At 39.6% G+C, this 27,867-nt stretch overlaps 2 protein-coding genes across 7 annotated transcripts in view; one reads left to right on the forward strand and one right to left on the reverse strand.

Moving 5' to 3' along the window:
- Nucleotides 1-12,706, forward strand: part of FGFR1OP2 (FGFR1 oncogene partner 2) — a 38,392-nt gene extending 25,686 nt beyond the window's left edge. For 3 of the 4 annotated variants that reach the window (XM_004776401.3, XM_004776403.3, XM_004776402.3), the window contains 2 exons: nucleotides 337-450; nucleotides 2,258-4,266. In XM_004776401.3, the coding sequence (XP_004776458.1) occupies nucleotides 337-450; nucleotides 2,258-2,395 (252 nt within the window). In that variant the 3' untranslated portion in view covers nucleotides 2,396-4,266. Of the gene's footprint in view, nucleotides 1-336; nucleotides 451-2,257; nucleotides 4,267-12,340 lie in introns of those variants that run through there. The other variant, XM_045073319.1, reaches the window with a different exon arrangement.
- TM7SF3 (transmembrane 7 superfamily member 3) overlaps nucleotides 11,497-27,867 on the reverse strand; it is a 34,425-nt gene continuing 18,054 nt past the window's right edge. For 2 of the 3 annotated variants that reach the window (XM_045073318.1, XM_004776404.3), the window contains exons 6-12: nucleotides 24,916-25,093; nucleotides 20,363-20,449; nucleotides 17,979-18,059; nucleotides 17,006-17,158; nucleotides 14,355-14,452; nucleotides 13,613-13,775; nucleotides 11,497-12,125 (exon numbers count right to left, since the gene is read on the reverse strand). In XM_045073318.1, coding sequence (XP_044929253.1) covers nucleotides 11,863-12,125; nucleotides 13,613-13,775; nucleotides 14,355-14,452; nucleotides 17,006-17,158; nucleotides 17,979-18,059; nucleotides 20,363-20,449; nucleotides 24,916-25,093 — 1,023 coding nt within the window. In that variant the 3' untranslated portion in view covers nucleotides 11,497-11,862. The remainder of the gene's footprint in view (nucleotides 12,126-13,612; nucleotides 13,776-14,354; nucleotides 14,453-17,005; nucleotides 17,159-17,978; nucleotides 18,060-20,362; nucleotides 20,450-24,915; nucleotides 25,094-27,867) is intronic. The other variant, XM_045073317.1, reaches the window with a different exon arrangement.

Here is a 27,867-nt window from a genome sequence, read left to right on the forward strand (position 1 = left end):
AATTAGTACTATATGTAGGTATAAAAAAGGAAAAGTTGTTGATCATTTGTAGGGTGAGAGGAATGTGAAATATGAGTACACTTCTTGCTAGTGGGTTTAGTTATATTGTGGTGTTTATCCTTACTTGTAGCCCTGATAAAACCCTGATTTCAAAAGCACATTCATGGTCAGTCAACTTTCTGGTAAAACTGGTTTATAAAGTACCTTCATGTTAAATGGCAATGTAAGAATATTACATCCATATTAAGTGGCAATGCAGACTTTTTAAAAAGGAGAGGATCCAAAAATAAAACTAAAGTATTTCACTGATTTGCAACTCCCATCTCTTTTTTTCAGGAATTACAAGCACATGTTGATCAGATAACGGAAATGGCAGCAGTAATGAGGAAAGCTATTGAAATTGACGAGCAACAGGGTTGCAAGGAACAGGAGCGAATATTTCAACTTGAAGTAAGTTTTAAATTGCAAATGTGGATAAAAACTGTCCATACAAAGATTTATGCCAGAAAATACATCCCATTTAAAAATATATGTATACACTTCTCTGGAAAACTGGCAATGTTCTCTTTCTTAACCTGGATACTGGTTATATGGGCATATAATGCAGGACCATTTCCATAGTAATAGAAGAGTCGAGGATCAGTAAAGCAGTATTTGAGAACATTGATGTTTTGATCCTGTGTTGCTTCCTGTTACTGGGTGAATATGCTTTTTAATTTAGTAATTTAAAAAATTTCTTCATTCTGTTGGAAATGATGATGATGCAGGAAAAGTTTTTTTAAACCACGGATATTCTTAGGGCACTTGTATTTTTCTGAGGAATATAAAAGCTTTTCCGTCCTTTATTTGTGGCAGCACAGGCATCAGTCATTGTTGAATAATTCAGATCAGTAGAACAGACTTTTATACTTTATTCATTTTTTAAAGATTTTACTTATTTGACAGAGAGAGAGGGAATACAAGCAGGGGGAATGGGAGAGGGAGAAGTAAGCTTCCCACCAAGCAGGGAGTCCAACGTGGAGCTCGATCCTAGGACTCTGGGATTATGACCTGCGCCAGCGGCAAATGCCCAAAAACTAAGCCAGCCAGGTGCCCCAACTTTTATGTTTTAAAAGTTTCATTTTGAAATCATAATGGAGATACTTTTGGTTATTGAGGGCCTAAAGTGATTTCTGTCTTTAAGCATTCTTTAAACAGGGTTAAGCAAACTTTTTCAGTAAAGGACCAGATAGGAAATATTTTAGGCTTTGCAAACCAAACATTCTGTTGGAACTACTCAGCTCTGCCATTGTAACACAAAGCAGCAATATACACAAAAAAGACTGAGTTTACCTATGTTCCTGTAAAGTTTAATTTAAAAACAACAGACCTCAAGCCAGGCTGTATGTAGTTTGCCGATCCCTGCTTTGTACCAGTAAAATTTAGAAAGACTGAAGACAAAATGGTTGAGAATTACAAATGTTATTTTTAAATGTCTGCTTATTTCTTATAGTAACTAATCTGGGGGAAGGTGGTAGTTATTAGTGCTAGATCTGGTCACTTGCCTTTTTGAGAAATATCCCAATTCACTCAGCCAGCCCTGCTGCTTTCAAATTAGAGGGAAGAAAACAAACCAGACCAGATGGCTTGTCCTGCATTCCATGCTTTCATGGAAAGGAGTAAAAGGACTAAAGTACTAGGAGGTCCTAGTCCCAGGGTATTCACAGGCTTTGCTGAGTTTATAGAAATATAAACCTAGATGTTATTTTCTTCATCTATACTGTGAGTTTAAAATAAGGCAATTTCTCAGGTTCCATCTACAATCAGAGCTGCATAAAAAAGAAGGCTTTGCACTGGTGGAAAACACTGAGCACAGTTCTTGTATCTTTTTTTAAAAAAGTATTCTTGGGATGCCTGGGTGGCACAGTTGGTTAAGCAGCTGCCTTCGGCTCAGGTCATGATCCCGGCGTCCTGGGATCGAGTCCCACATCGGGCTACTTGCTTGGCAGGGAGCCTGCTTCTCCCTCTGCCTGCCATTCTGCCTGCCTATGCTCACTCTCTCTCCCTATCTCTCTCTCTGATAAATAAATAAAATCCTTTAAAAAAAAAAAAAGTATTATTTGGATTCAAGTTGTCAACTTCAACTGCATATATCATTTAGTGTATGTCTGCCAATGATAGAACCTTCTGTCATACCTTCATATGTTTGGCTTAAGATATGTTTGTATTCTCGGGGCTGTCCTGCTGACTGCATCTTTGTTTTTTTGCCCTCTTTTAGCAAGAAAACAAAGGCTTGAGAGAGATCCTTCAAATAACTCGAGAATCATTTCTGAACCTTAGGAAGGATGATATGTCTGAAAGTTCATCTTTGTCAGCATTAGTGACCAATAGTGACCTGAGTCTGAGGAAGAGCTGAAGAGCCTGTAAGTGTGTGAGCTTCTTACAAGGCTCTAAATGGTCACCAGGACTGGTCTACTAAAGTGAATGAATTAACAGAAAAATCTGTCTCAAGCTACCCTTTGCTTTATTTTTTTTCTATAGTATGTACAGTGCACTGGCAATGATAATTCTTGAGATAGCAACAAAAAAATGCATAGTTAATGGTCATAGACTTTATTCCAAAATAAAATTTAAAATAGAAACTTTGTTAATGGATGAACAAACTAAAGATTTTCTGAGTGCTAAACTGTCAAGAGCTTCCAGCAGTGCAGGTGGCATTCTGGATGACACTTGGGTAAGCCCAACTATCCCCAGTAAATGTTTGGGAGTTCATGAAATTATTCACATTTTGCCACAGTTTTATGAAGAAAGATTGTCATACTAAATTTTATTTCTCCTCCTTGTATGGCATCAGAGTTAAGAGAGAGCTTTATGTACCATGAGACTTCAGCTTTAATGATTGCCTGTCTACCTTCCCAGAAATGTAAATTTTTGTCAAAGAAAATTCATTTAGCAAGGCCATAAGAATGTTTTATGTGCACCATAAACAAGAGGTGATTTCATTTTAGCTAACTTGCCATAGTTAAAATAGCTAACAATTGTCCATAAGTTGCTTAAGTATATGAAATATTTCAGGAATGAAAGAGAAAGAATATTACTTTCTAAGAAAGAAGATCTTAGACATATTAGTAGGTTAAACTACTCCTTTGAAAGATTTAAGTTTTGGTTCTAAATCAATAATGAAGATGAGATTTTTCTCTTCTCTGGTTGATCTTAAGGATATTATGTAGCTCTTAGCTGAAAGAGTTGAAATGTTTGATACAGCATAGGTAAGGTAATTTCAGAGTAAATTAAGAATTGTTCTGCCTCACTGAACCCTTTTTTAAAAGTTTTTTTTTTTTTTTAAGTATTCTTAAGAGATACAGAAAGTAAGTTAAAATTTCAAAAAAAAAATTGTTTTCTGGATCTATTCTTAACCTCTATCTGGTCCTCATAACCTGTAAGATTTTTCTTATAACCTCTCAGTCAAAGGGGGGTGAGGGGAAGGAAGTCTATGGATTTATAAGTATTTGTTTTGTTTTTTACAAAATATATATCCAGTATGTAAATTTTTAAAAGCCACTAGACATAAATGTACTTTAACATGAGTTGAAATCTAAATTTTTCTTATTTTGTGATTATAAAATAAAAGGATAAAAGAAAAAGTCACATATGTTCAAATATATTCATTTATATTAAAATTAGCACAATAGGAAATTCCACTTTGGGGTATATAATTTGTTAAAGAAATATTCACATGGTAATTTTTGTGTATAATTTCATATATTGATAAAATTGAAAACTACTTTTCACCTTGGAATTTTCTATCCTAATTTTGGGGTGAGTAGGGTCGATGGGGCTGACTGAAAAGGGCTAATGGCCCAAACACTGAACAGATTCTCAGAGGCCTTAATTGATATTTTATAAATGACAGTTTTTATTTTAAGCTTTTCTGTTGGTTTTGGGGTAAGTATCTGTTAATTTGGTGACACATTCATTTATACAGTTTTTATCCCAAGTCAGAATTAAAATAAGCTACACAGTTGAGATTAAGTCTGAGGCAATTCATTGAGGCAGCTCTGTTACAAAATGTTACTTGATAGTTATTTTTATAAATAAGTTAATTTATTCTTGGTCTTCTTACTTGGATATAATTTTAAGATCTTGGTGTTTAAAGACATTTACTTCACTATATAGCAACAGTTTTCCATCCATATTTTTTTTTTAAAGTAAAACCTTAAATATATGTCTGAGAGTGTGTACTGCATAGGAGCCATTTTATCAATAAAGACAAATGGTTGAAATTGATATGGTCTCCAAGTTAATTTGAGAACAATGCTTACATTTATCCTTACATACAGGTTTTTTTTATGGCATCTCATCTCTTACCACAAAGCTAGTACTTAGCAACAACTTACACCTGTATTTCTTAGGAATTGGCCTGCAACTTATTCCTTCTCCTGCAAGCCTTTTTATTGTATGTGGTGGGTTTAAGAGTGTCCCTTCAAAGGTATGTCCAGTCCTGGTTCTGATGTTCTGTACCTGTGAATATGACCATAATTTAAGTTTTTGAAAATTTAAGGATCTTGGGGTAAAATCATCCTGAATTTAGGATGGGCCCTATATCCAATGACTGGTGTCCTTATAAGAGACAAGGATATTTCAAACAGACACATGAGGAGAAAGCCATGTGAAGACAGGTGGGGAGTTATGCAAGCCTTGGGGCCACACTATACACCAGAAGCCAGGAGAAAGGTATGGAATGCCTTGTCCCTCAGAGCCTCCAGAAGGGGCCAGCCCTGCTTGATTTCAGACTTCTGGCCTTCTTAATTTTTCAGAATTGTGAACCACCCCTTATGGTGATTTGTTACGGCAACCCTAAAAAACAATATCTATTTATCATCTATCCACTACTATTCTAAAAAACCAATTATATACAACCTTACAGATGAAGTATTATCTGCTCAAATTGATCTCCTTTATATAAGGGTGACTTACAAAGTATTTTATTTCTAAATTGCCTCAATGATTGGAAGATCATAGCATTAACTCATTTGATGATCTCCACCTTTTCTGACAGTCTGAGTAAAATAGGAGTCAGTTTTTAGTTAAACAGCAATGAAGAATAATTTCTAATTGGAAGGGGCTTTCTTTTTACCTCTGTGGCTGCTTTTGTTCTTTCTTCTGACTTAAAATTAGAGAGCCCCAGGGCTCAGTCCTTATTTCTACTTTATTCCTACTCACTTCCTTGGTGATCTCATCCAATCTCATGACTTTAAATATCACCTGTAATGCTGATGACTCCCAGCTTTACAGCTCTCATTAAACCTCTCATTAACTCCAGACTCCTTCAAGTGTAACTATCAAAGAGAGATCTCAGACTCAACATGCTCAAAGCAGTCTCACTGTCCAGCCATCTCAGCTTATGATAACTCCATCGTTTCAGCCGAAAATCTTGGTGGCATCTTCGTCTCTACTTCCTGTTCTATTTTACACCCAATTCATTGGCAAATCCTATTGACCCTCCCTTCTAAATATATCAGTATCCTACCATTTCTCACTATCTCCACTGCTTCCCCTGGTTAACACACATTATGATTCGTGCTAGAGTGAACAAATTAGATTCAACCTAAATATCATACAATAGGGAAATAGTTTATGTCAATTATTAATTTATAATCAACATCTACCCAATGTAGTTTATTATATACCACAGCTTAAAGATTCTAGCAACAGGAACAAAAACATGTACCTAAATTTGCAAAACAGAAACCTTAATACTAAATTGAACATACAACTACGTAAAAATCAAAGGCATAGGGAGAAAAGTCCAGAAGCAAATAACATCAGTATGCTTCTAATTCATTGTTTTACATACACTAGACACTTAGCTACAAAAAACTTCGTTGCCTGAAAACCAAACTGTCTTTGTATAGATGTCATAATTTATCCAACTATTTCTCCTAGTGATAGAAATTCAGACTGTTTTCAATTTTTGTTAACATAAAACAATGCTTCCCTAAACATCTATGTATGTATTTTATGTACTATACCTATTTCCAGTGTATAAATTCTCAAGAGTTTGTTATATTCCTTTTTGTTACAATTTATCTTTTACATAAAGGAAAAATAAAGGTATACAGTTAAAAATCCACCATACAGAAAATATTACAGTTCAAAGTCAGTCTCTTACAACCCATGTCTTCCCAAAGGTAATTACAAGTTTGTTGTGAATCAGAAAAACTTAATCTATTAAGTGCTGTTAAACATACACACACACCCCTCCCACACACAATTGGAATCTCAACTACACCTTGGTTCCTCAGTTTTGTTTTGTTTTTTTCAGTTAATGATAACCCTTGCAAGTTTTTGTTTGTTTGTTTGTTTGTTTTTGCCACATAAGGAATAAAGGATTAAACTCACATAAAAGGCAAAGCGTAAACCCCATGGCTTTGGAATAACTAAAGCTGTCAGAAAATTCACTATGTTGAAATCAGTACAGTAGGTAGAACTAGACCCAGAGTAAAGACATCCTTATCTTGAAGCACAGGATATACACTTTTTGGGTATCAGACATTGCTAGGAAAGCTACATTTTCATCTTTCTATAAATCTAACAGAGGAAAGCTGGTTAGAATCTGGGTTCCAAGAGCTTGTCACTGCATAACCCCAAGCCTCAGCAAATTGCTTTTGTCTGTACAGACAGTTCAGGACGAATAGGGCTGGCCCTTGGCTACTTTAAAATGCCTCGGATGTATCAGCTTCATCTTAGATTTCAGCTACACTCAGTGGTCAAATATTCAGTGCTCCCAAATCAATGGTTGATGTGAGATCAAGTGAATGAATACCTCAAATGTTAGCTTCTAGAATACGTTCATTTTAAGACCTATCTCTAACTAACTGAATTTAAATAAAAATCTTTATAATAATTTTATTCCTGGTCATGCAGACTCTAGACCTATAGAATATAAGAGGTTAAAAACATCATTCAGGAGAAAATTCAGTAGAGAATCACTGGTATATATCATTGAAGGAATTCAGGAGGGAGAGTTGGTTTGGAAGAAGAGTAGTTCTACTTGTGAAATGGAAGACAGGCTAGTGTTGAAAAACTTTCAGGCATTTTTTTTTTTTTTTTAGATTTTATTTGAGAGGAAGAGAGAGACCGTATGAGCATGGGGAGGGGCAAAGGAAGAAACCAACTCCCCACTGGAAGCCAGACATGACTCGGGGCTCCATCCGAGGACCCTGAGATCATGACGTGAGCCAAAGGCAGATGCTTAACTGGCTGAGCCATTAATAAGCAAGATGAGAGTTTTTTGTTGTGTTGGTTTTTTTTTTTTTTCCTCAGAGAAGAGCCTTTAATTCTGTCCATGAAAATAGTCCTCTAGACCCTAGGCCCAGCCCTAGCAATACATATATTCACTGTCAAGTAATTTTGATATATGGACAGTCTCCTGCTCTAAATAAAGGTGTTAGAGCTCCTAGATGACTCAGTTGATTAACTGTCTAACTCTTGGTTTTAGCTCAAGTCCTCTCAGGGTTGTGAGATAGAGCCCTGCACTCAGCACTCTGTGGAGTCTGCTTGGGATTCTCTCCTTCCTCTGCCCTTTCCCCCTGCTCACGTGCTTGCTTGTGTCCTTGTGCGACTCTCTAAAATTTTTTTTTTAAAGATCTTATTTATTTATTTGACAGTCAGAAATCACAAGTAGGCAGAGAGGCAGGCAGAGAGAGAGAGGGGGAAGCAGGCTTCCCGCTGAGCAGGGAGCCCGATGTGGGGCTCGATCCCAGGACCCTGGGACCAGGACCTGAGCCGAAGGCTTTAACCCACTGAGCCACCCAGGCGCCCTAAAATAAAATTTTTTTAAAAAGTTGTTGAGGTCCAGTTCAATTGCTGACTGGAAAACTGGGGAGCAAAGGCACACTTAGTGCGTCTCAACTACTTCATCCATCTGCATCACTTTCTAATCTTCCACCCCCTTCCTTAAAGCTCCCAGACACAGGCATCCATGTCCTGCCCAGTGCACTCACCACAAGTTCAGGCAGGCCAGATAACACACAAGCCAGTCTGGACAATAGAGAACCCATTACCAGGAGGAGCCATGAACCTCAGGTGAACAAGCCTTCTAGCCCCTAAGAACTACAAAGAAAAAAAGGTTGATATGGCCATCCTTTAACCTCCTTCCAAAGGAAGGAATTCACCCTGGGGGCAATGGAGTAGGTATATTATACTTATATAGAGGTATATTAATAGGACTCCAACAAAAGGAAAGAATTTGACGACCACAGCTTGCAGATCACTCAAGTGTTCTGACCCAGCTGCCAGGAAACACCTGCTAAATTCTAGGGTCTTGGGAGGAAAAGAAAAAGGTAAACAAAAGACAAGGTGTGCTCTGTGCAGTTTTATAGTATAGATAAAATTTAACAAGGAAGACAATAAAAACAGAACCAACATACAATCTAGTAATCTCACTTCTGGGTATATAGCCAAAGGAAATGAAAAGCAAGATCTTATAAAAATGGCTAATTCCCATGTTTACTGCAGCATTAGTCACAAAAACCAAAACAAGGAAACATCCTAAGCGTCTATCAATGGATGACCAGATAAAGATGTGGAGGGGTTGTGTGTGTATATAAAATTAAACACTGTTCAGCCATGAAAAAGAAAGCAAGCCTGCCATTTCCAAAAACATGGATGGACCTTGAGAGAACTATGCCAAGTGAGGGAAGCCAGAGAAAGACAAACACTAGATGATACCACTTCTGCGTGGAATCTCAAAAACCCCAAAATGGTGGTGACCAGCAGCTAAAGGTGGGAGAATTGGGGAAATGTTATTTAAGGAAGGAATGAACTCAGAATTAATAGGCAAAATCTGGAGCTCAAATGCGCTAGGGATTATGGTCAACACTACTGTATTATAAACTTCAAGGCTGCCAAGAAACTGGATCCTGTTTTCACAAAAAGAATGATAATTATGTGACACATCAGAGGCATCAGCTCACTCTCTGGTGGTAATCCTACCGTAACCTCAATATACCAAATCCACATACTATACCTTAAACTTACATAGTGTGGGAGGTCAATTACATCTCCATTTTTTAAAAAACAACACCCAACAACATCCTTTCTGGATCGAAATGTGGAAAGCTGAGAATGGGCTTGCTGACCCCACCAAGCACCAAAGTGAAGGGCTGCAAGGACTGGCGGGGAGAGGGAGAGATGCCCCTGGGGGCTCTCCACAGAGAAGGGAAGGCCTCAAAGCTTCGCCTTATGGTTTCAACCATGCACTCAGCCTCCATGGTTTAGTTACTCCTATTCATCTTCCAATTTCAGCTTCAGTGTCATTTCAAGGAATTCTCGCCTGGCATCGTGGATTCCATCCCCTCGTCCATTTTATTTTATTTATTTATTTTTTTAAGATTTTATTTATTTATTTGACAGAGAGAGATCACAAGTAGGCAGAGAGGCAGGCAGAGAGAGGAGGAAGCAGGCTCCCCTCTGAGCAGAGAGCCCGACGTGGGGCTCGATCCCATGACCCTGAGATCATGACCTGAGCCGAAAGCAGAGGCTTTAACCCACTGAGCCACCCAGGCGCCCCCCCTCGTCCATTTTAAATTTCATTGCATATCGTACCTCCTCTGGGTAACTACTCTAGTACCTGTCTCATCACTCTCCAAACGATGCAGCAGGGGCCATGCCAGTATATTCCACCATCTTCTTCCTAGAAGAACAGCCTGGCACTTAGGAATTCAACACTTATTTATGTAATAAGTAAAAGTGAGATCAAAATAAAACTACTATCATTTTATGTGGGGGATTTCTTGTTGTTGGTGATATAGCCTGATCCAGACTGACAACCTCCGGAGTGTAATGATTATATGGTAGTCCCTGGGTAAGCCCAAGTTTCCACTAGCTTGAGCCCCTCTCTACCTCCACTTCATAGAGTGGTCCTTATGATCACAGTGGCCAGATTGCCCAGAAGTCTTCCAATCAACAATCAGGGTAAAATGATTTCTAAAGTGTATTAGTTTCTAGCTAGGCCTGCCATGAAATACGATACACGAGTGGCTTAAGCAGAAATTTATTTTCTCACCACTCTGGAGGCTGGAAGTCCAAGATCGAGGTTGTTTTCCACTGAGGCCTCTCCTCTGCTTGCAGAAGGCTGCCTTCTCATTGTGTTGTCACCAATTCACCAGCAGAAGAAAACTGAAAATAATCAATGATTTATATTTTCATTCTGATACAGTATAAAGCACATTTAAATGGAAGTTAGGTATCCCAAATTTGATCTGGGCACTATTATTGATAATAGTGACTTAAATAACTCCTTGGTCAAGAATTTCCTCAGTTAGGGGTGCCTGGGTGGCTCAGTGGGTTAAGCCTCTGCCTTCGGCTCATGTCATGATCTCAGGGTCCTTGGGATCGAGCCCCACATTGGGCTCTCTGCTCAGTGGGGAGCCTGCCTCCCCCTCTCTCTCTCTGCCTACCTCTCTGCCTACTTGTGATCTGTCATAAATAAATAAAATCATAAAAAAAAATTTAATGAGACTTCAGCATTTTTTCAAAATAGGCATTTATTATTTAAAAAAATTATACAAAGTGGCTTTTTATTACTCAAATTATGAAAAATTTTAAACAATTTGTTTCAAGCCTCCAAAAAAGTGTGCTCTGTCTTTAGTCTTCAGTGGCAATACATTTTGATGGTATGGAAAATAACTCACAAACATTCCATAGAACTTTGTTAGAATGTGCAAAGATATGACAGAAGTCAGAAGCCCCAAAGGGATTAAAAAAATTTCAAGTATTACTGAAGTTAATATAAACAGGATTACAGAATAGTTAACACCTGTGTTTAATTTTGCAAAGCAAAAATGATTAGTTTTGTATGTCTGCACTTTGTTTCAGCCTTTCCAAAACACTTTTAAATGCAAAAACTGAAAATTTTCCAGTTACCTGAAACTTCAGAAATCTACGAAAAACTGTGAAAAGCAGCATCATTTAAATAGTGGTTAACTCACAGATATATATGCAACCAACAACAAGTACCGTCACTATGACTCAGGCATGCCACAGTCCCCAGCTTACAATCCACAGCAGAACCAAAGGCAGCCTCTCTGACAGTTAAGACAAAAGGCCATGAGGAGTGAGTATGCACTGCAGGGCATCCACGTGCTTGCTTATGGAGGAAAAGGGTCAAAACTGAAAGGACTTTCCTTACAGAATCCAAGGTCCTAATTCAAAGCAGCTCCTTTAAATTACATGACTCCTTTTTGACTCCCTCCTCATCACAAAAACACAGATGGTACAAAGTATATAAAAGAAAATTTTTGAAACCTGTATTTGACATCAATGCTAATACCCACCAATTTAGCAGAAAGAACTACAAAATGCAAATTTTAGAAGGTTTCCTTACTTATGGGACTACAGATTGGGGTAGGAGCCAACTGGTTTCCTAAGAAACAATTCTGATGCACTTTAAATTGGAAATGAGATGTCAACATTCCTTTAAGGGCCTTTAAAGGAAAAAAGGAGGCCATTATATCCATATCAAAGTTTTATTATCTATATAAGTTGACCTGTTTTCAAATAACTGACATAATTTAATATTTAAATTAGCATTTTAAGCAGTAAGAGGCAAAAACAAAGTGCCTACTGAACTATACACTTTATGATTGATACAGTAAATGTGTAATTTTACCACAATTAAAAATAAACGAAAGAAGGGTACCTTTTGATAATATATCAATAAGGACACCACAATATAGTACAAAGCACAGATAGATACAAAAGCCTACTTTCTTCTCAGATTTGCACTGGAGATGGCTGAAGCAGGCTGGGCATATACACCAAAGCTGGGGAAACGCTTGACTTGTACTTCAAGATCACACTGACCAAGCCTTTTGGCATCTACAGAAGCAGGGGTGTTCTCTCTCCAGCTGGCTGTTCCTTCCGGAAGAGTTCTTTGATCTGGGTTAGTCGGCAGTAGAGCCTCTCTCTCAATGGAGGGATGTGGTAGCTAGGGTCCAGAACGTTCGTTACTCTGCGCTCCCTCTCTCGCTTCCATAACTTGTACGGGTGGGCAGGAAAAAATGGCTGCCCTCTTTCTCTTCGCATCTGTAACGTCACTCCACTTACGGCAAGCATCCCCCATACTGCCAGGATAATAAAGTCTAAAAAAACAGCAAAACAGCAGTTTGAACTCTTGTATTTCACAACCTAAAAGAGCTCTAACACTTAACCTTTCAGAGTTTAAATCTGTGTCATTCTTTCTCGGCAATATTAGACTTTCTGGTGAGTTTGGCCAAATGTGTATTTCCTCACTTATAACCAAGGAATGAATAAGGAAGCTAGTCTTAAATTCTAAAATGGGAATTTTCTGTTACAGGCACTTGAAAGTCCAGAAAGGCTGTAAAGTCCGTTGTTTGGATCCCTGGAATTCTAATACTCTATGACCAGTGCCCACAGGTGTGGTTGTTCATTGTGTTTTCTTGGGGCTGGGGTGGGGAGAAAGTAGTCCAGTCCTCCAGCTATACCCCACAAACACACATCATGAGATGTGTGGAACACATCTGCGGAACACATGTGCGGACCATGAGACGCCACTCTGCTCTCTTTTCTCCCATTCCACTCAATACGGGGGCCACCCCTTCATGCAGAGCAGGTACAGAAGGTTCAACAGTTCAACAGACTAACAGCTGCTGGCAAAGGTTAGACAAAATATTGTTTGGGGCGCCTGGATGGCTCAATGGGTTAAGCCTCTGCCTTCGGCTCAGGTCATGGTCCCGGGGTCCTGGGATCGAGCCCCGCATTGGGCTCTCTGCTGAGCGGGGAGCCTGCTTCCCCCCCCCCCCCCGCCTCTCTCTGCCTGCCTCTCTGCCTGCTTGTGATCTCTGTCTGTTAAATAAATTAAAAAAAAAAAATTAAAAAAAAATATATTGTTTTGTATGTAAAACTTGCAAGACACGTGGATTTCAAGGTCTCTACCATCTACCAAGGTCTAAACCTCTTATCCAGTGAGGGCAGGCTCAGGATGGTAGAGGGAAAGATCTGCCCTTAAATATTCACAGCAATCAGGACTATGCTTATAGATCTTCAATTCCAAGACATGCTTTTCCATATTCCATATTTTAACATATCTGAAACCAAAACATTCTACACATCGTTGTGAACATCTGATTTAGTAATTTAGTAATCTAATTTAGTACCTTTTTTTTCTTCAAACAGTTAATGGAGAAGCTTTAATGGGTAGCATCTTAAAATTGCAGAAACAGTAACACCTACTGATTGAAAATCACTTTTTCTCTTTCAAGTAGCAAATTACATGCTTCTTTAAAGGAGGGAAACAAAGGAATAATTTAAAAATCAGACTGTCATTCTCATCCCACCCCAACTGGAAATGGACCAGGTAACCAGAGTAATCCTGGTTAAGAAATTTCTTAACAAAGTTCATTTAGAAGATTTTTTAGAAGTATGAACTTCAACCTCCTTACAAATTTGAATTTTCTGCTCCTATGGTCATAAGGGAACATTAACAGAAGACTCTAATAGCATCTGTATAGTGTGAGTTTCCTCCTCTGGTCCAGTTAACCTTCTTTCAATCTAGTTACCAAGTGTTCTTGTTAGTACAAGTGGGCTAGTGTTCCAGATTTAGTCTTACCATTAGTTTGAAAAGGCACATTTGTGAAAGCTCTGTGGAAATCCTCGTGGAGTGCTCTCTTGAGTATATTCAAAGTGATGTAAGAAAGGCTTGTGTACAAGTAACTGTCAAAGGCCAAGACCACCAAGTAGGAGCCAACAAATCCACAAGTCAGTATGTTCAGCTGTGGAAGAGTACAAGTGTTTAGGCGTCGCCACTGGCAGAACGAGGAGTGGATTCTAACCCTCCCCACTCACTTCTGTTCCCTTAGGGCACAGGAAACGGGGTCAAGTCTCAGAGCTGAATAAAGGTTACCTGTAAGGTTAAACTGACAACCACCTTTGACACCCACAGTGAGTTCTTAAAACATGGTTTACTTTAATCATAGAAATGTCTTTCCTGGGGAAGGACCTCATTAATAAAGTCTAACTAGACGAAGAACGCTTCATCTGGAGAGACTGCTGAAATGAACAATCTATCTGCTTGTGCATTTACATGAGCCCAACCTCTCTGCTCCCACCATTTAAAGTATACAGACAATGGTGATCTGCCCCACTTGATGAAAAAAAACATTGTGTACTAATTGTAATCAGAACTTCTCTTGCTTTCACAGTAACAAGCCTATTTAAAATTCATCATCTCCTAAAGATTCTCATGTAGCTCTCCCCAGTAAATAAAACATACAAAGTGATGCACTAAGTGAACAGCAACTGAAGGTCCGGGACAGTAGCATGAATAAATCTCACTGGATGAAAACACTCACTATTCTTAGGCAGCCCATGAAAACTACTGGAATGATAACAGCTATACAAGAGAAGGTCACCCAGAACACACCATCGTCTTGAAAAATCTTCAAGTTTCCTGCAAAAAGAAGCAAGAGTTAATAGCAGGTTTACCAAGTTCAATTTCATTTTCTCAACATCTAAACACAGACAGGCATCGAAGGTTTATTATGACCACCAGGGAACAGGCTGGCAATTAGAAATGAATTCTGATGTTTTTCGTTTAACTGCCAGTACAATCCCCTTTGAAGGATGTGTCTGAGAAGGATGAGGAGTGAGAGGACAATCAAGCAGGTAAATGCTCTGCTTTTAGTCCCTGGAAAATTTAGAAAAGGCTGGACTAGTCCAAGATCTTCCGTTCACTAGTCATGATACTAGGACCCAGTTTCCTAACTTATAAAATGAGAAGACTGAACTATTTCGTGTCCAAGCTCCATATCATCCTTCCTTGCTCTATGTTTCTATCACTTTATGATTTTGTACTGTAAAGTAAAAAGTGCAAGTAAATGGCATTCAGAGCTAACTATATGAACTCCTACCCAATATGAGCAGCAAAATCGATTCACTAGATTTTGGCTATCAGTGAATTTCCTGCCAGGCCCTGCATCTTGGAAGATCAGGAAAGACGGGGGCTAACCACTTGCCTGAGCTTCCACTAAACCCTTACATTTAAATATCGAGGACGTAAGCCAGACAGTTATACTGATACTGGCACCACCACTCAGTCCAACTGGAGGTGGCCCATATGTTGAGACCCAGAAATCCTGGAAGAGGGGGAGAGTTCCATAGTAAGATGTGACCTTGGGACTCCACGTTCTCAGAAAGTGAACTGCAACAGGTTGCAGGGAGGTGAATTTATGGATCATATTCTGTAATTTAACTGCATTAACCTCCACAAAAGACACATGTAGCTTTAAAAAAAAAAAAAAAGTCAAGAAATCCAGGGATTAAAAATAGTAGTTGTGATGCAGGCATGTGAAGACTGACCCTTTCAGAGCATAAACTCTTTGCTATTGACATCATCAAGTGAAAACAGTAGAGATTGCATTAGATCTGAGAGGTTAGTATTTCTCAAATTTTAATGCTTAAAAAATACGATTTTGCACCCACTGGAGAAGGTCACCCTAACTGCCCTTCATCAATGAGACAGTTCACAAATAAACACATTAACTATTAAAAATTCGAACCAATCATGCCTCTATTCTCCAAGCACTGGCAAAGAAAGGGAAGGGAGCTCATTAAGTAGTTCATTTAGCACTTAGGGAGTAGGGCCCTGAATCTGCATTTTCAACAAATGTCCCTGTGAACCTATCCTTTAGCCAGATCTAAACACTGCTACTTTGTATCAATCTAGATTAAAAAGCTACCCACAAGGGGACCCGTGAGAATGAACCTGACTGTAGGTTTGGCTAAAATCGGAACAAAGGGACTTGAGATGGACAGTAAACACACTGTTTGTCAATTCTTTCTGGTCTTGAAAAAAATATCTTCAGAGAGCCACCCGCACTCTGTAAATTATATCATGTGTGCTCAAGAGATGATGGCCTCAAGAGATAGTTCTTAGATCTAACATTTCTATCAACCTTAATCTGATGTTGATATACGTAACAGAAAACCTAAACATTACCACAAAAAGAAAATATAGCAGAGTATCTTAGAATATAAATACTTTTTTTTTTTAATATTTTTGACAACAATCATGAAACGTTAAGTTCTTATACAACCGCAAAGTAGAAGGGGAGAGAACGTGCCACTCCAAAATGCACACTTCGGCATGTGGATTATTTTGAGTTGAAGGCAATCAGGACCCAGCAGAGTCAGGAAAAACTTTAACTGCTTCACTAACTGCCTACAAGCATTTATACAGGGAGCCTGACCCAGAAAGAGAGCAGCTACGCATAGTAACTATTCTATCTGAGAGGCTCACCTGCCTGGGAAGGCAAACAGCTGATTACCACACATCTGCTCTTCTTTGCTTGCGACTTGCACTCCCCACCTTGCAACCCCAGGCGCCTACCCCATTCCTTAGCTTAGGATGACAATGAAACCTCAGCTGCTGGACAGCCTTTGGGCCCATATTTTTAAGGGGCTCCTATACATACAAAACTAAATTTGTCCTTTTGTTAATCTATCTTATGTTAATTTAATGATTAGGCCAGCTGAGGAACCTTAGAAGGATAAAGGGAAATTTCTCCAACCCTACAAAAGATAGTTAAATTACAAGTTAACCACATTCTTAAAACTGATAGAAACTGGATTACTTAAAAAAAAAAAAAAATCCCCAGAACCATCCCATGCTGCCACCCTTTAGTAGGTATGTGAGAACGCCCGGAGTCTGGCAGATGGTGGGAGTGAAGGTCAGGGTAAAAGACAACCCAGGAATGAAGCACCAGGTTCCCAACCCAGCTGCCAGCACAGCTGTGGCAAGCTCATCTGTGGGATACACCGGGCTTCAGTGCTCATGAGTCACTTTGTATTGGCCCTCCCTCAAGTGCCATATCATCCATAGAAATTACCAGAACTCTACAGGCAAGGCCCCAAGTCCCTGATGGGGCAGTATTTGCACCTAGAGAACCCAAACGAGGTCTTGCAAACAGTAAACTGAACGCAGAAAACATTACACTTCTCCTACCCAGCAGGGCAAAGAACATCACTGAGGAGATGAGGAAGCCCAGCTCTAATCCAACACACAGCATGCAAATCAGGAGGATTCCAAATCGCCACCAAGCAGCTACCAGGAGAATCCCACCAACGCTTCCAGCGACGGCTGTCAAAATCAGACGAACTGCACGGAAGGAGAAGATGAACTGTTTGACCAGAGGCAGCTTTTTCTACCACATGCCTTAGACACACGATGCCACTGCCAGAGGAAGCCTTAGCCTTTCTGTGGGTCAAGCACTGAGGCAATGTCAGGACTCCAGCACGGGGAGGCCTTCCCTAAGGACAGGCTGGTCAGAGCTGCAGAAACCAGCAGGTGAGCCAAACCTCCTGGGCAAGTGATAGGTGTGGCACAACCCTTAAATTGGGGCTAAGGAAGAAGGGGCAATAAGCATTCTGCTAAATGTGACAAAGAAGGATGGGTTGTGTTTGAAGATAAAGAAAATCTTAATATTTTGATAGTTGTAAATCTTGTATCTTCAATATACCACATAGGTGGACTACAGCAACAAAGCCCTTCACTTCCCTAAGTACCACGGATTTCACCAAGCAAATTAAAAATCCAGAAGAGGGGCGCCTGAGTGGCGCAGTGGGTTAAAGCCTCTGCCTTCGGCTCAGGTCATGATCCCAGAGTCCTGGGATCAAGTCCTGCATCGGGCTCCCTGCTTAACGGAAAACCTGCTTCCCCCTCTCTCGCTGCCTGCCTCTCTGCCTGCTTGTGATCTCTGTCAAATAAATAAATAAAGTCTTAAAAACAAATAAATTAATTAATTAAAATTCCAGAAGAGAAGGTCTAAATGAGCAGCATAGAAAAGCTGTTTCAAGTGTAAGTGGCTCATTATTTACACACATAACAAGCTATCACACACAATACTGTTCAAACTATAGAAAAAAGGGGGAGTATGAACACAACCACTTTCTTCCCAAACTCTATTATTTTCACTTACCATCATACGTAAGAAGTGTCAGTCTTGTAACTGGTATGTAGAAGAAGAAACCCGTGAAGATAAAGCCTATGAAAAATAATTCTAGTAGCAAACCACCAGAAAAAGAAGAAAAGAAAAAAAAATAGAAGTTATGGTTAGGTATTCTTTTCACAGTGCAATTTAAATTTCAAACCTACAAATACATGCTTAAGCATTCAGAATTCACACATATTAGGACATTCTGAGGAAAGATACACCTGAAAGACAGGAAAAATTTACAAGTGGCTGGGAGTAAATATTAAATGAATACAGTATTAAAGTATTAACTATTAGATACACTGCCTAGAGGTCAGTATCAATTGGTAAGTCGTTAACTGTTAATTTCATAGCTCATTTTAATATCCCTGTGCTTCCCACTGAAAACAAGAATGGTATACTTCTGTCATTGTGTCTGATCTGAAACTACACAATAGATTTAATTTGTTACATGAGAAAAATAAAATGTAAGGAAAAATAACAAAATATTTCAAAGTAAAAAGTGACTTTTGGGAAGCCTGGGTGGCTCAGTCTGTTAAGCATCGGTGTTCAGCTCAGGTCATGATCCCAGTGTCCTGGGATCGAGTCCAACATTGGGTTCCTTGTTCAACAGAAAACCTGCTTCTCCCTCTGCCTGCTGCTCTCCCTGCTTGTGCATGCGCTCTCTCTTCCTCTCTGACAGATAAATAAATAAATATTTTTTTAAGTAATTTCTATACCTTCCTTTAATTCATCCTTTCTTATCTATGCTGAATAATTAATCACTCTCTTCATCCATTAAAATACCTAGTAATATTTTTGGAACCTTGCCCAGAGCTAAACAATTACATTCTTTACTATAAAATCATTCTATACTTTGAGGAATTAAACATTCTTCAGAATATTTTCTACTCAATCAAGGAGAAAATATAATAATAAAGGGGTTGCATATTTCAATTCATAATTTTTTTTTTTTTTTAAAGTAGGCTCCAGGCCCAGCATGGAGCCCAACACAGAGTTTGAACTCATGACGGTGAGATCAGGAGTCAGACACTTAACCAAATGAGCCACCCAGGCACCCCCACAATTCATAATTTATTAAAGCAAGTTTAAAAAGTCTGAGATCAGTATTATTTTCACTCTTTCCTTGATGCTCTGTTATTGTTCTTGTTAATGAATAAGGATTTTTTTTTTTTAGTGATTGCCAACACTGTTACACAAAGGGCAGCCCTAAAATTCAAATCAATTCAGTGAGCATAATTTTCTAGTAGTCCCCTTCTTCACGGTTTCTCTTCTTATGGCTTCAGTTACCCCACAGCCCAGAAGCAGATGATCCTCCTTCTGAGGTTCCAACAGAAGGTCAACAATAGCCTAACACCATGTCACAATTCTTTTTTTATTTTTTTATTTTTTTAAAGATTTTATTTATTTATTTGAGAGAGTGAGGAGAAGGTCAGAGAGAGAAGCAGACTCCCCATGGAACTGGGAGCCCAATGCGGGACTCGATCCCGGGACTCCAGGATCATGACCTAAGCCAAAGGCAGTCTTCCAACCAACTTAGCCACCCAGGCGTCCCACCATGTCACAATTCTTACCTGCATCTTACACCTCACTTCATCTCATTGTATGGGCATTTTATCATCTCACAAGTGCAAGACAATAAGATATTTTGCCGTAATTATTCTATTTATTATCTTGCCATAATTATTCTATTTATTATTAATTGTTAATTTCTTACTGTGCCTAATTTATAAATTAAATTTTATCATAGATATGCATGGATAGGAAAAAAAAATATATATATATGTATGTACAGGGTTCAAGTCCTATCCATAATTTCAAGCATCCACTAGGAGACTTGGGAAGTATGCCCCACAGATAAGAGGGAACTACTGTGTCCCACTCCCCAAATGGGTTTCGCAGAGATGATTGTGGAGCTCCTATTTGCAGTCTGAACCTCCCAGGACTAAGGAGACATTTCAGTATACATATACCACAGACCTGCTGCTCGATGTATGTGAAACCACATCAGTCACCACTGTCAAAATCCACACATGCTTACACAAATGTCCTGATTTCCAACCCCAGTTACTTTTAGTCAGCTAGCCGACCTAGGAATTGAAGTTCACTGAATAAATCCAGTTTTGTTCCCCTCTTAGTAAGAGGAGGTTATAATCCATTATTAAAAGAAAAAATTAAAATGCACTACGTAAAATCTTTACTGAACTAAGTAAATTAAGTAAAATCTTTACTGAAAAGAACCCAGCCACAAATCTATGAAGACAGCTAGAGATAAGCAGTTGCTTCGCCTCCTTAAAATTCAAATTCCCCAGCAGAATTTAAGCAAAATAACCCATAAGTCACGTAAACAGCAACTACATCAGTAATACCTGTTTTCCAGAATCTGTGTCCAAAAAAACAAATGAAGAGACCAAGCAGGGCAAAAAGGGTGAAGAACACTTTGGTTGATACTCTTCCTAAAAATAATAAAAAATTTAGTGGGTAATATATCCAAACCTTTTATTTAATTATGAGAACAAAGCTTCATGAAAAAAGCAAAGGGCACTGACAATAGTATGTACACTTATTTTAATTTATAATAGATCATGTACAAATAAAAGCATATGAATTATAAACCTACTTTGGAAATACCCTTGCCATCCTTAACAAATTGTTTTATGCGGGCAATGACAATCAATGCTACTACTATAACAAAAGAGGAACCAGACAATCTCTGCTTCCGACAAAATATGCAGCACTACTGCTGACATACTCTTGGGGAATTGTGTGTGCATAAAATAGTTTCATTTCTTCACAAACTGCAAGAAGAAAGGAGGGCAATGGAAAGGACTACAGATTAAAAGACTTAAAAGACACATCAAGTAAATACAATGTATAGACATCATCTGAAACCTGATTCAAATTTAAAAAAACAAAAAACAAAAAACAGAAAAACAATTGGGATGACTGGGAAAATGTAAATATTGGCTGTTAATTTGATGGTATATTAGGGAATTGTCTTTGGTATTTTTCACTGAAACTTGCGTCAGTGATTACTGTGCCTATATCATACACACACACACACACACACACACACACACAAGTATGTGCATACACACTGAAATTTTGTGAACAAAATGATGGCCACAGATTTGCTATTAAAAAAAAAAATCAGTAATAAAGAAGCACTAGGAGGCCAAGACTCGGGTGGGTATATAGCTGAAATCAAAACCATGAATCAAAATCATTAATGCTGAAAAATTAGTATATGAAGGTTCTTTGAAGTTCTTCACCATAAAAAATCTTAACTGAAACTCACATTAAAATAAAAGAACATGTACTACACCATAAGTCACACATGAACAAATCACTGCCCATATTCATTATACATATTGCTTCTGAAAAAAATGTAACATTATAACTAACAATCAAGCACAATATACCTCATGATGCCAATGAATCCCAAATCTCATGGCCCTTAATAGGCACCAACTCAAATATAAATAACGTGAACCAAAAGATACAACTAACCAAAGAGAAAAATACACTAAATTCACCATCATGCCTCCTTTGAGATAAACAGAAGAAAATAATCCCTGAACTAAAAACAAAAACAAAACACCTATACAAGCTCATGTGGAAAATGTTACAATGTAACCATAGATCAAAACACATAAAACACCTAAGAGTGGGGGCACCTGGGTGGCTCAGTTGGTTAAGCAACTGTCTTGGGCTCAGGTCAGGATCCCGGAGTCCCAGAATCGAGTCCCGCATCAGGCTCCCAGCAACATGGGAAGTCTGCTTCTCCCTCTGACCTTCTCACCTCTTATGCTCTCTCTCACTGTCTCTCTCTCAGATAAATAAATAAAATCTTAAAACGGGACGCCTGGGTGGCTCAGTTGTTTGGGCAGCTGCCTTCGGCTCAGGTCATGATCCCAGCATCCTGGGATCGAGTCCCACATCGGGCTCCTTGCTCCGCAGGGAGCCTGCTTCTCCCTCTGACTCTGCCTTCCACTCTGTCTGCCTGTGCTCGCTCTCGCTCGCTCTCTGACAAATAAATAAATAAAATCTTTAAAAAAAAAAAAAAAAACACCTAAGAGTGCTCAGATAGAGATACCAGGAAGACCTACATTGAAATAAGAAACACAAGGCAGAAGACCAGAATTTGCAGGACATGATATATACCCACGCAGCAGCTTTTCTGAGAACAAAGCACCCAAAAGAAAGACGAAACAAAAGATAAGACGCCACATTCTGCTTATTTAAGAACTGTGGCTGATTGTTGTTCTATGATTTAATCTTTATACCACAAGCATGGAGTCTGCTGGGATAGTGTTTTTCTAATGAAAATCTAGTGGCAGTTTCCAGCAAGGTTAGCAAGATCTTCCAACCCAATAAAAACAGACACACAGTTAGCTTGCTTCCATGATACCAGACAACAAGGAGGAACTAAATGGAAACCCCAATCACAGAACCAGGAAAGGACAGGAAAAAATGATACAGGAAAAGCCAGATGGCAGGTTTCATAAGAAGTAGAATCTAGAGACAATTCTCAAGACACAAGGGGCACTTTATGGGGCAATGAAGACAAAGGGGTAATGGTCTGGAAGGACAGAAGACAGTCCTAGTAGAGTCTTTATTCATCACAGTATCACCTAGGTTATGATACGTAGGGCCAAGGTTTTAATTAAAAGGCAATGTGGATACCTCCTCCCTACTCCAACCTCAGGAAAAATGTCCTCATACACATCAAGCTTGAAAATGAAAGCAACAATAGGACCAACATCACCAGGAGTAGTCAACTCTAGGTTGAAGGAATAGGATCAGAGCTCCCTTTCTCCTCAACTAACACACAGAGATGGAAACCCAGGGGAGAAGGGCTTTCGGACTGGGGGAGGCTCTGGTGCAGAAGGGCTCAAGGGAAGGGGCCTAGAGGAACCTAGGTTAAGTCTACCAGCAAAAAATGCAGAACATATAACTGCCTGGGTTTCCTACATTGTAACTCTCCAGGATCCTGAGCATGGCAATGGAAGACAGATGGGATACAGCTCTACTGAAGAAGGAAGCCTTGTCCCCGAACACAATGGACTTTATTCTTTAGAGCAAAACTCCTGGAAAGTGCTATCTGGACTCTTCTCCAATTTCTTTCCTCTTACTTGTTCTTGAACATACTCCAGGAAGGCTTATCCCAGCACTCCCTTGAAACATCCCTAACTGTGGAGGCCGAGAAAAATTAAGGCCATCCCACCTCAGGTTTAGCCTTAGCATAAGTACAGCCATCTCAGACCCCTGTACCCAAGGGCTGAACTTTCCCCTACTTTACTTTTAGTTCCAGGAAGCCCCACCCTGCTTTGGTTCCAGAAACCCCCACCCTGCTTTAGTAAATTCTCTCCTCCCCCCCAGCCTCTTGTAACGACCCATAAATTCCCCTGCCTTGACTAAGCTCGGGGTCCAAGTCCCTACTCCGCTATGCGGGGTATACTTGGGCCCAAGCTTAAGCTGGGTGGTCTCTCAGACGCGAAAACTCGGGCATAACACTAACCAAATATTCAAGGTTATCACCATGAGTCATGGGAGAAATAGATATCTAATGCCTCCTAAGAAGGTTACAATATCATTTTTTTGTATTCCCACCAAAAATGCATCATGTGAATTTAATCATGAGGAAACATCAGATATACCCAAACTGAAGGATGTTCTAAAAAGTGAGCCTATACTCCTCAAAAAGGTCAAGGTCTTAAAAGACAAAACCAGACTGAGGAATTGTTCCAGATTACAGAACACTAAAGAGACAAGTCAGTTAAATGTAACACGTGACAGTTTTTTTATAAAGGACATCAGTGGAATAACTAGTGAAATTCAGTGACGTCTATAGGTTAAATAATAGTACTGCATCAAAGTTATTTCTGTGAATATGATCATTTTTACTATGATTACATAAGAAAAAAATAGAAATATTTAAGGGAAAAATGTCTATGTCTGCAATTTACTCTCAAGTGGCTCAGAGAGAGTAGTATCTGAGCACATACATATGGAGAGCGTGCACGCTAGCACAAAGAAGAAAAAGCAAAGTGTAACATGTTCACATTTGAGGAATATGAGTAAAGATTACACAGAAATTCTTCGTGTTTTTGCATCATTTCTGTGAAACTATTTCAGAATAAAATGTTAAACACACACACAGAATGATCTTGCCACACCTCCACTACCACCATCCTATCCAAACCACTGTCCTTTCAATCAAACCACTGTCCTCTCTCACTGGAAATTACCAGATAGTCTGATCCATCTCTGTTCCTCTTCTTGCCCCTGACTTTTCTCAGAAAAGCAGCCCAGTGATCCCATCAAAACAGGAGCCAGACCGCACTCTGTGCTTCAACCCTCCCTGCCTTTCCATTTCACTCTGAATAGGAGCTTCCACCCAGCCGAGACCCAGCAGGCTGCATCTCTCCCCCTCCTCCAGCAAGGCTCCTTGCGGAGGGTCTTTGTTCCCTCTGCAGGCACTACAGCCCAGAGGCAGGCAGGGCTCCCCGCTGTGCCTCCCGTCTCCACCTAAAGGTTAGCTTTTCCACCTCGGCTGTGGTCGCTCTCAAACTTCCTCCCTCACGGTCACTTGCTTATTACCCACCTTTCCTACTTCATGCTTGCTTCTTAGCACTCAGCAGTTTCTCACATGATGAATATTTTACAAATTTATCTTGTCTGTCTCATCGCCCCTGCTAAAACATAAGTTCCAGGACGGCGGGTATTTTGTCTGTTTGCTCCACTGCTATATCCCTGTGCCTAAAACAGAGAGTGGAACAACAGAGGGGCTCAAAAGGCCTTTGCTGAATGAATGAAGACCAGACAAAAGCATTTTTTAATCTTCTTAAGTTCTGGATTGGTTGACCTCAATCTGCAAAGCCAAAGAAGAAATTTTCGAAGTTTAAATCCACATACTCACCAAGGGAAGAACAATTACCCTCCTTGGCCTCAAAGTGGCAAGCGTACGTGTGAACAGGAACATACGCGGCAGATGTATTGAGAAGTGGATCCCGAACAATGACATTATAAATGACACCTTGTCCTCGGAGAGAGGAAAAGGAAACACGTGGCTTATCATTAGCTGTTAGAGTAACCACCTGAAGCCAAAAATAATGTGTGATTAGTGTTCAGATTTTTTTTAAAAAGCTATTCTATTATAATCCCACCTACAGGTGATATTAAATTATATTATAATTCTTGTTTAAAATATATACCAATCCAGTTAGCTCTCTCAAACAACTGTCCTGCACAGTTATAGTTATATGTGCTAATATAAGCAAGTTGTTATACAAAATGCTTCTAAAGATTTTGCACAGCATCAAATGGTAACAATTTAAGTAAAATAAGATATAAAGTGTAAACACTATCAGGACAAAATTTTTAAAAAATTCCTGTCGTCTACTAGATTGTAAACAACACAATAGCAAGAACTGCATTTATCTTGCTCCCTAGTCCTTCTTTCCTCAGTTCTCAGCACAATGCTTGGCACAGAGTAAGTGTTCAACAAATGTTAGCTATTACTACTAGCTACGAACTGCCAGCAGACAAGTGTTTATTAACATCTTGTGGAGAGGACCCAGCTATCTTTGTCAACAGACTCTGCAATAAGAAAACATTCCATGCAAGTTGTTATGCGTGGTTCTTCACTTCAAAACTTCCATTTTAGGGACACCCGGGTGGCTCAGTTGGTTAGGCAACTGCCCTCAGCTCAGGTCACTATCCTGGAGTCCTGGGATAGAGTCCTGCATCTCCTGCTTCTCCCCTCCGACCTTCTTCCCTCTCATGCTCTCTCTCAAATAAAAATAAATTCAAAAAAAAACCCAAAAAACAAAAAACCTTCCATTTTAAAGGTTTTTTTAGGAAGGTAATATATGTAATAGAAGAAACATGCCCCTACAATGTCTTTCATAGCTTTTTCCCCCTTAACCAAAATCCAACCATTTTATGCATGCTGTTTACCTCCGATATCTAGGACAGTCCTACCCATCACTCAATGATTCTTTTTTTTTTTCTAAGATTTTATCTATTTTTTTTAAGAGTTTATTTATTTGCCAGAGAGAGTACACACAAGCAGGCAGAAAGGCAGGCAGAGGCAAAGAGAGAAGCAGGCTCCCGGCCAAGCAAGGAGCCCGAAGCGGAACTTAATCCCAGAACCCTGGGATCATGACCTGAGCCAAAGGCAGCTGCTTAACCAACTGAGCCACCCAGGCGTCCCAGATTTTATCTATTTATTTGACAGACAGAGATCACAAGTAGGCAGAGAGGCAGACAGAGAGAAGGGGGAAGCAGGCTCCCTGCTGAACAGAGAACCTTTTGTGGGGCTTGATCCCAGGACCCTGGGATCATGACCTGAGCCGAAGGGAGAGGTTTTAACTCAATGAGCCACCCAGGTGCCCCACCAATGATTCTTTTTTTTTTTTTTTTTTTTTTTTTAATTTATTTATTTGACAGAGAGAGGGATCGCAAGTAGGCAGAGAGGCAGGCAGAGCGAGAGGAGGAAGCAGGCTCCCTGCCGAGCAGAAAGCCAGATGCGGGGCTCGATTCTAGCACCCTGAGATCATGACCTGAGCTGAAGGCAGAGGCTTAACCCACTGAGCCACCCAGGCGCCCCCCCACCAATGATTCTTAAAGAGATTAAGAGCAGTTGTCTTTTTCTGTTTGCTTTTTTATTGTGGGGCGGAGAGGGAGAGAAGAATGTTAAGTAGGCTCCATGCTCAGTGCAGAGCCCAATATAGGGCTCAATCTCATAACCCTGAGATCATGACCTGAGTCGAAATTAAGAGTCCGTTGTTTAACGTGCTGAGCCACCTAGGCACCCCCAGAGCACCTATCTTACAGGGGCACCTGGCTGGCTCAGTTGGTAAAGCCTGTGTAAGTTCATGGTTGTAAGTTCAAGTCACAGGTTGAGTACAGAAATTACTAAAAATAGAATCTTAAAGGGCGCCTAGGTGGTACAATTCAGCCTTCAACTCCTGGTTTCAGCTCAGGTTGTGATCTCATGGTTGTGAAATTGAGCCCCTCGATGGCCTTCACACTCAGTGCTGGAGCTGCTTAAGATCCTCTCTGGCCTCTCCTCTGCCCCTTACCCCCCACCGCCAGCTCACACTCTCTCTTAAAATAAAAATAAAATCTTTAAAAGAAAAAAAAGAGCAGTTGCCTTATAGAACATTCCACAGTCTGGATATGCTCAAGGTGTCCAACTTATTCTTTAAACCCATGTAATCCTATAAACAGCAACTCCAGTGGACTGAATTCAGGTTAAACATGTTTTGCTAGAACATTTCACAGGTGGTCATGACGATATCAGATGGAGTCATATGAGCACATAAGGCCAGCTACCCACTATCAGTGAACCCCACAGACCATATAGATAAGACCATCAAATCATTCCATTCCAAAAGTAAGTTTTTCCTTTGCAAATAGAATTAATCTGAGCATGCTGAGACTATCCTCTTCCCCAGCAGTCGTTGATCCTGCTGATGCCTGACTTATTTCACTGAGGGTGGAATATGGTGATTTTCTCATCCTATTATTCCTTCTACATCTACTGGCTGGCACTCTTCCATGAAGAGCCTTCTCTCATCCAGAAGGATGAATTACAGGGCCTCTTTCTGGAAACACAGCATAAATTCCTCCCCTGTATTGATTTCCAGAGTAACTTGGTACAGGAGTCTCCTCCAATGTTGGCAACTGAGGAGTTTTTTCTCTTTTTTCCCCCTTTCATTAGTATTTATATGGACTTTTTTTTTTAATAAAGTCATCACATGTAATTCTTTTTTTTTTTTTTTGAAGATTTTATTTACTTATTTGACAGACAGAGATCACAAGTAGGCAGAGAGGCCGGCAGAAAGAGAGAGGAGGAAGCAGGCTC

This window comes from Mustela putorius, unplaced genomic scaffold (assembly GCF_011764305.1).
Source record: "Mustela putorius furo isolate JIRA1106 unplaced genomic scaffold, ASM1176430v1.1 tig00537227_pilon_pilon_pilon, whole genome shotgun sequence".
Lineage (NCBI taxonomy): Eukaryota > Metazoa > Chordata > Mammalia > Carnivora > Mustelidae > Mustela > Mustela putorius.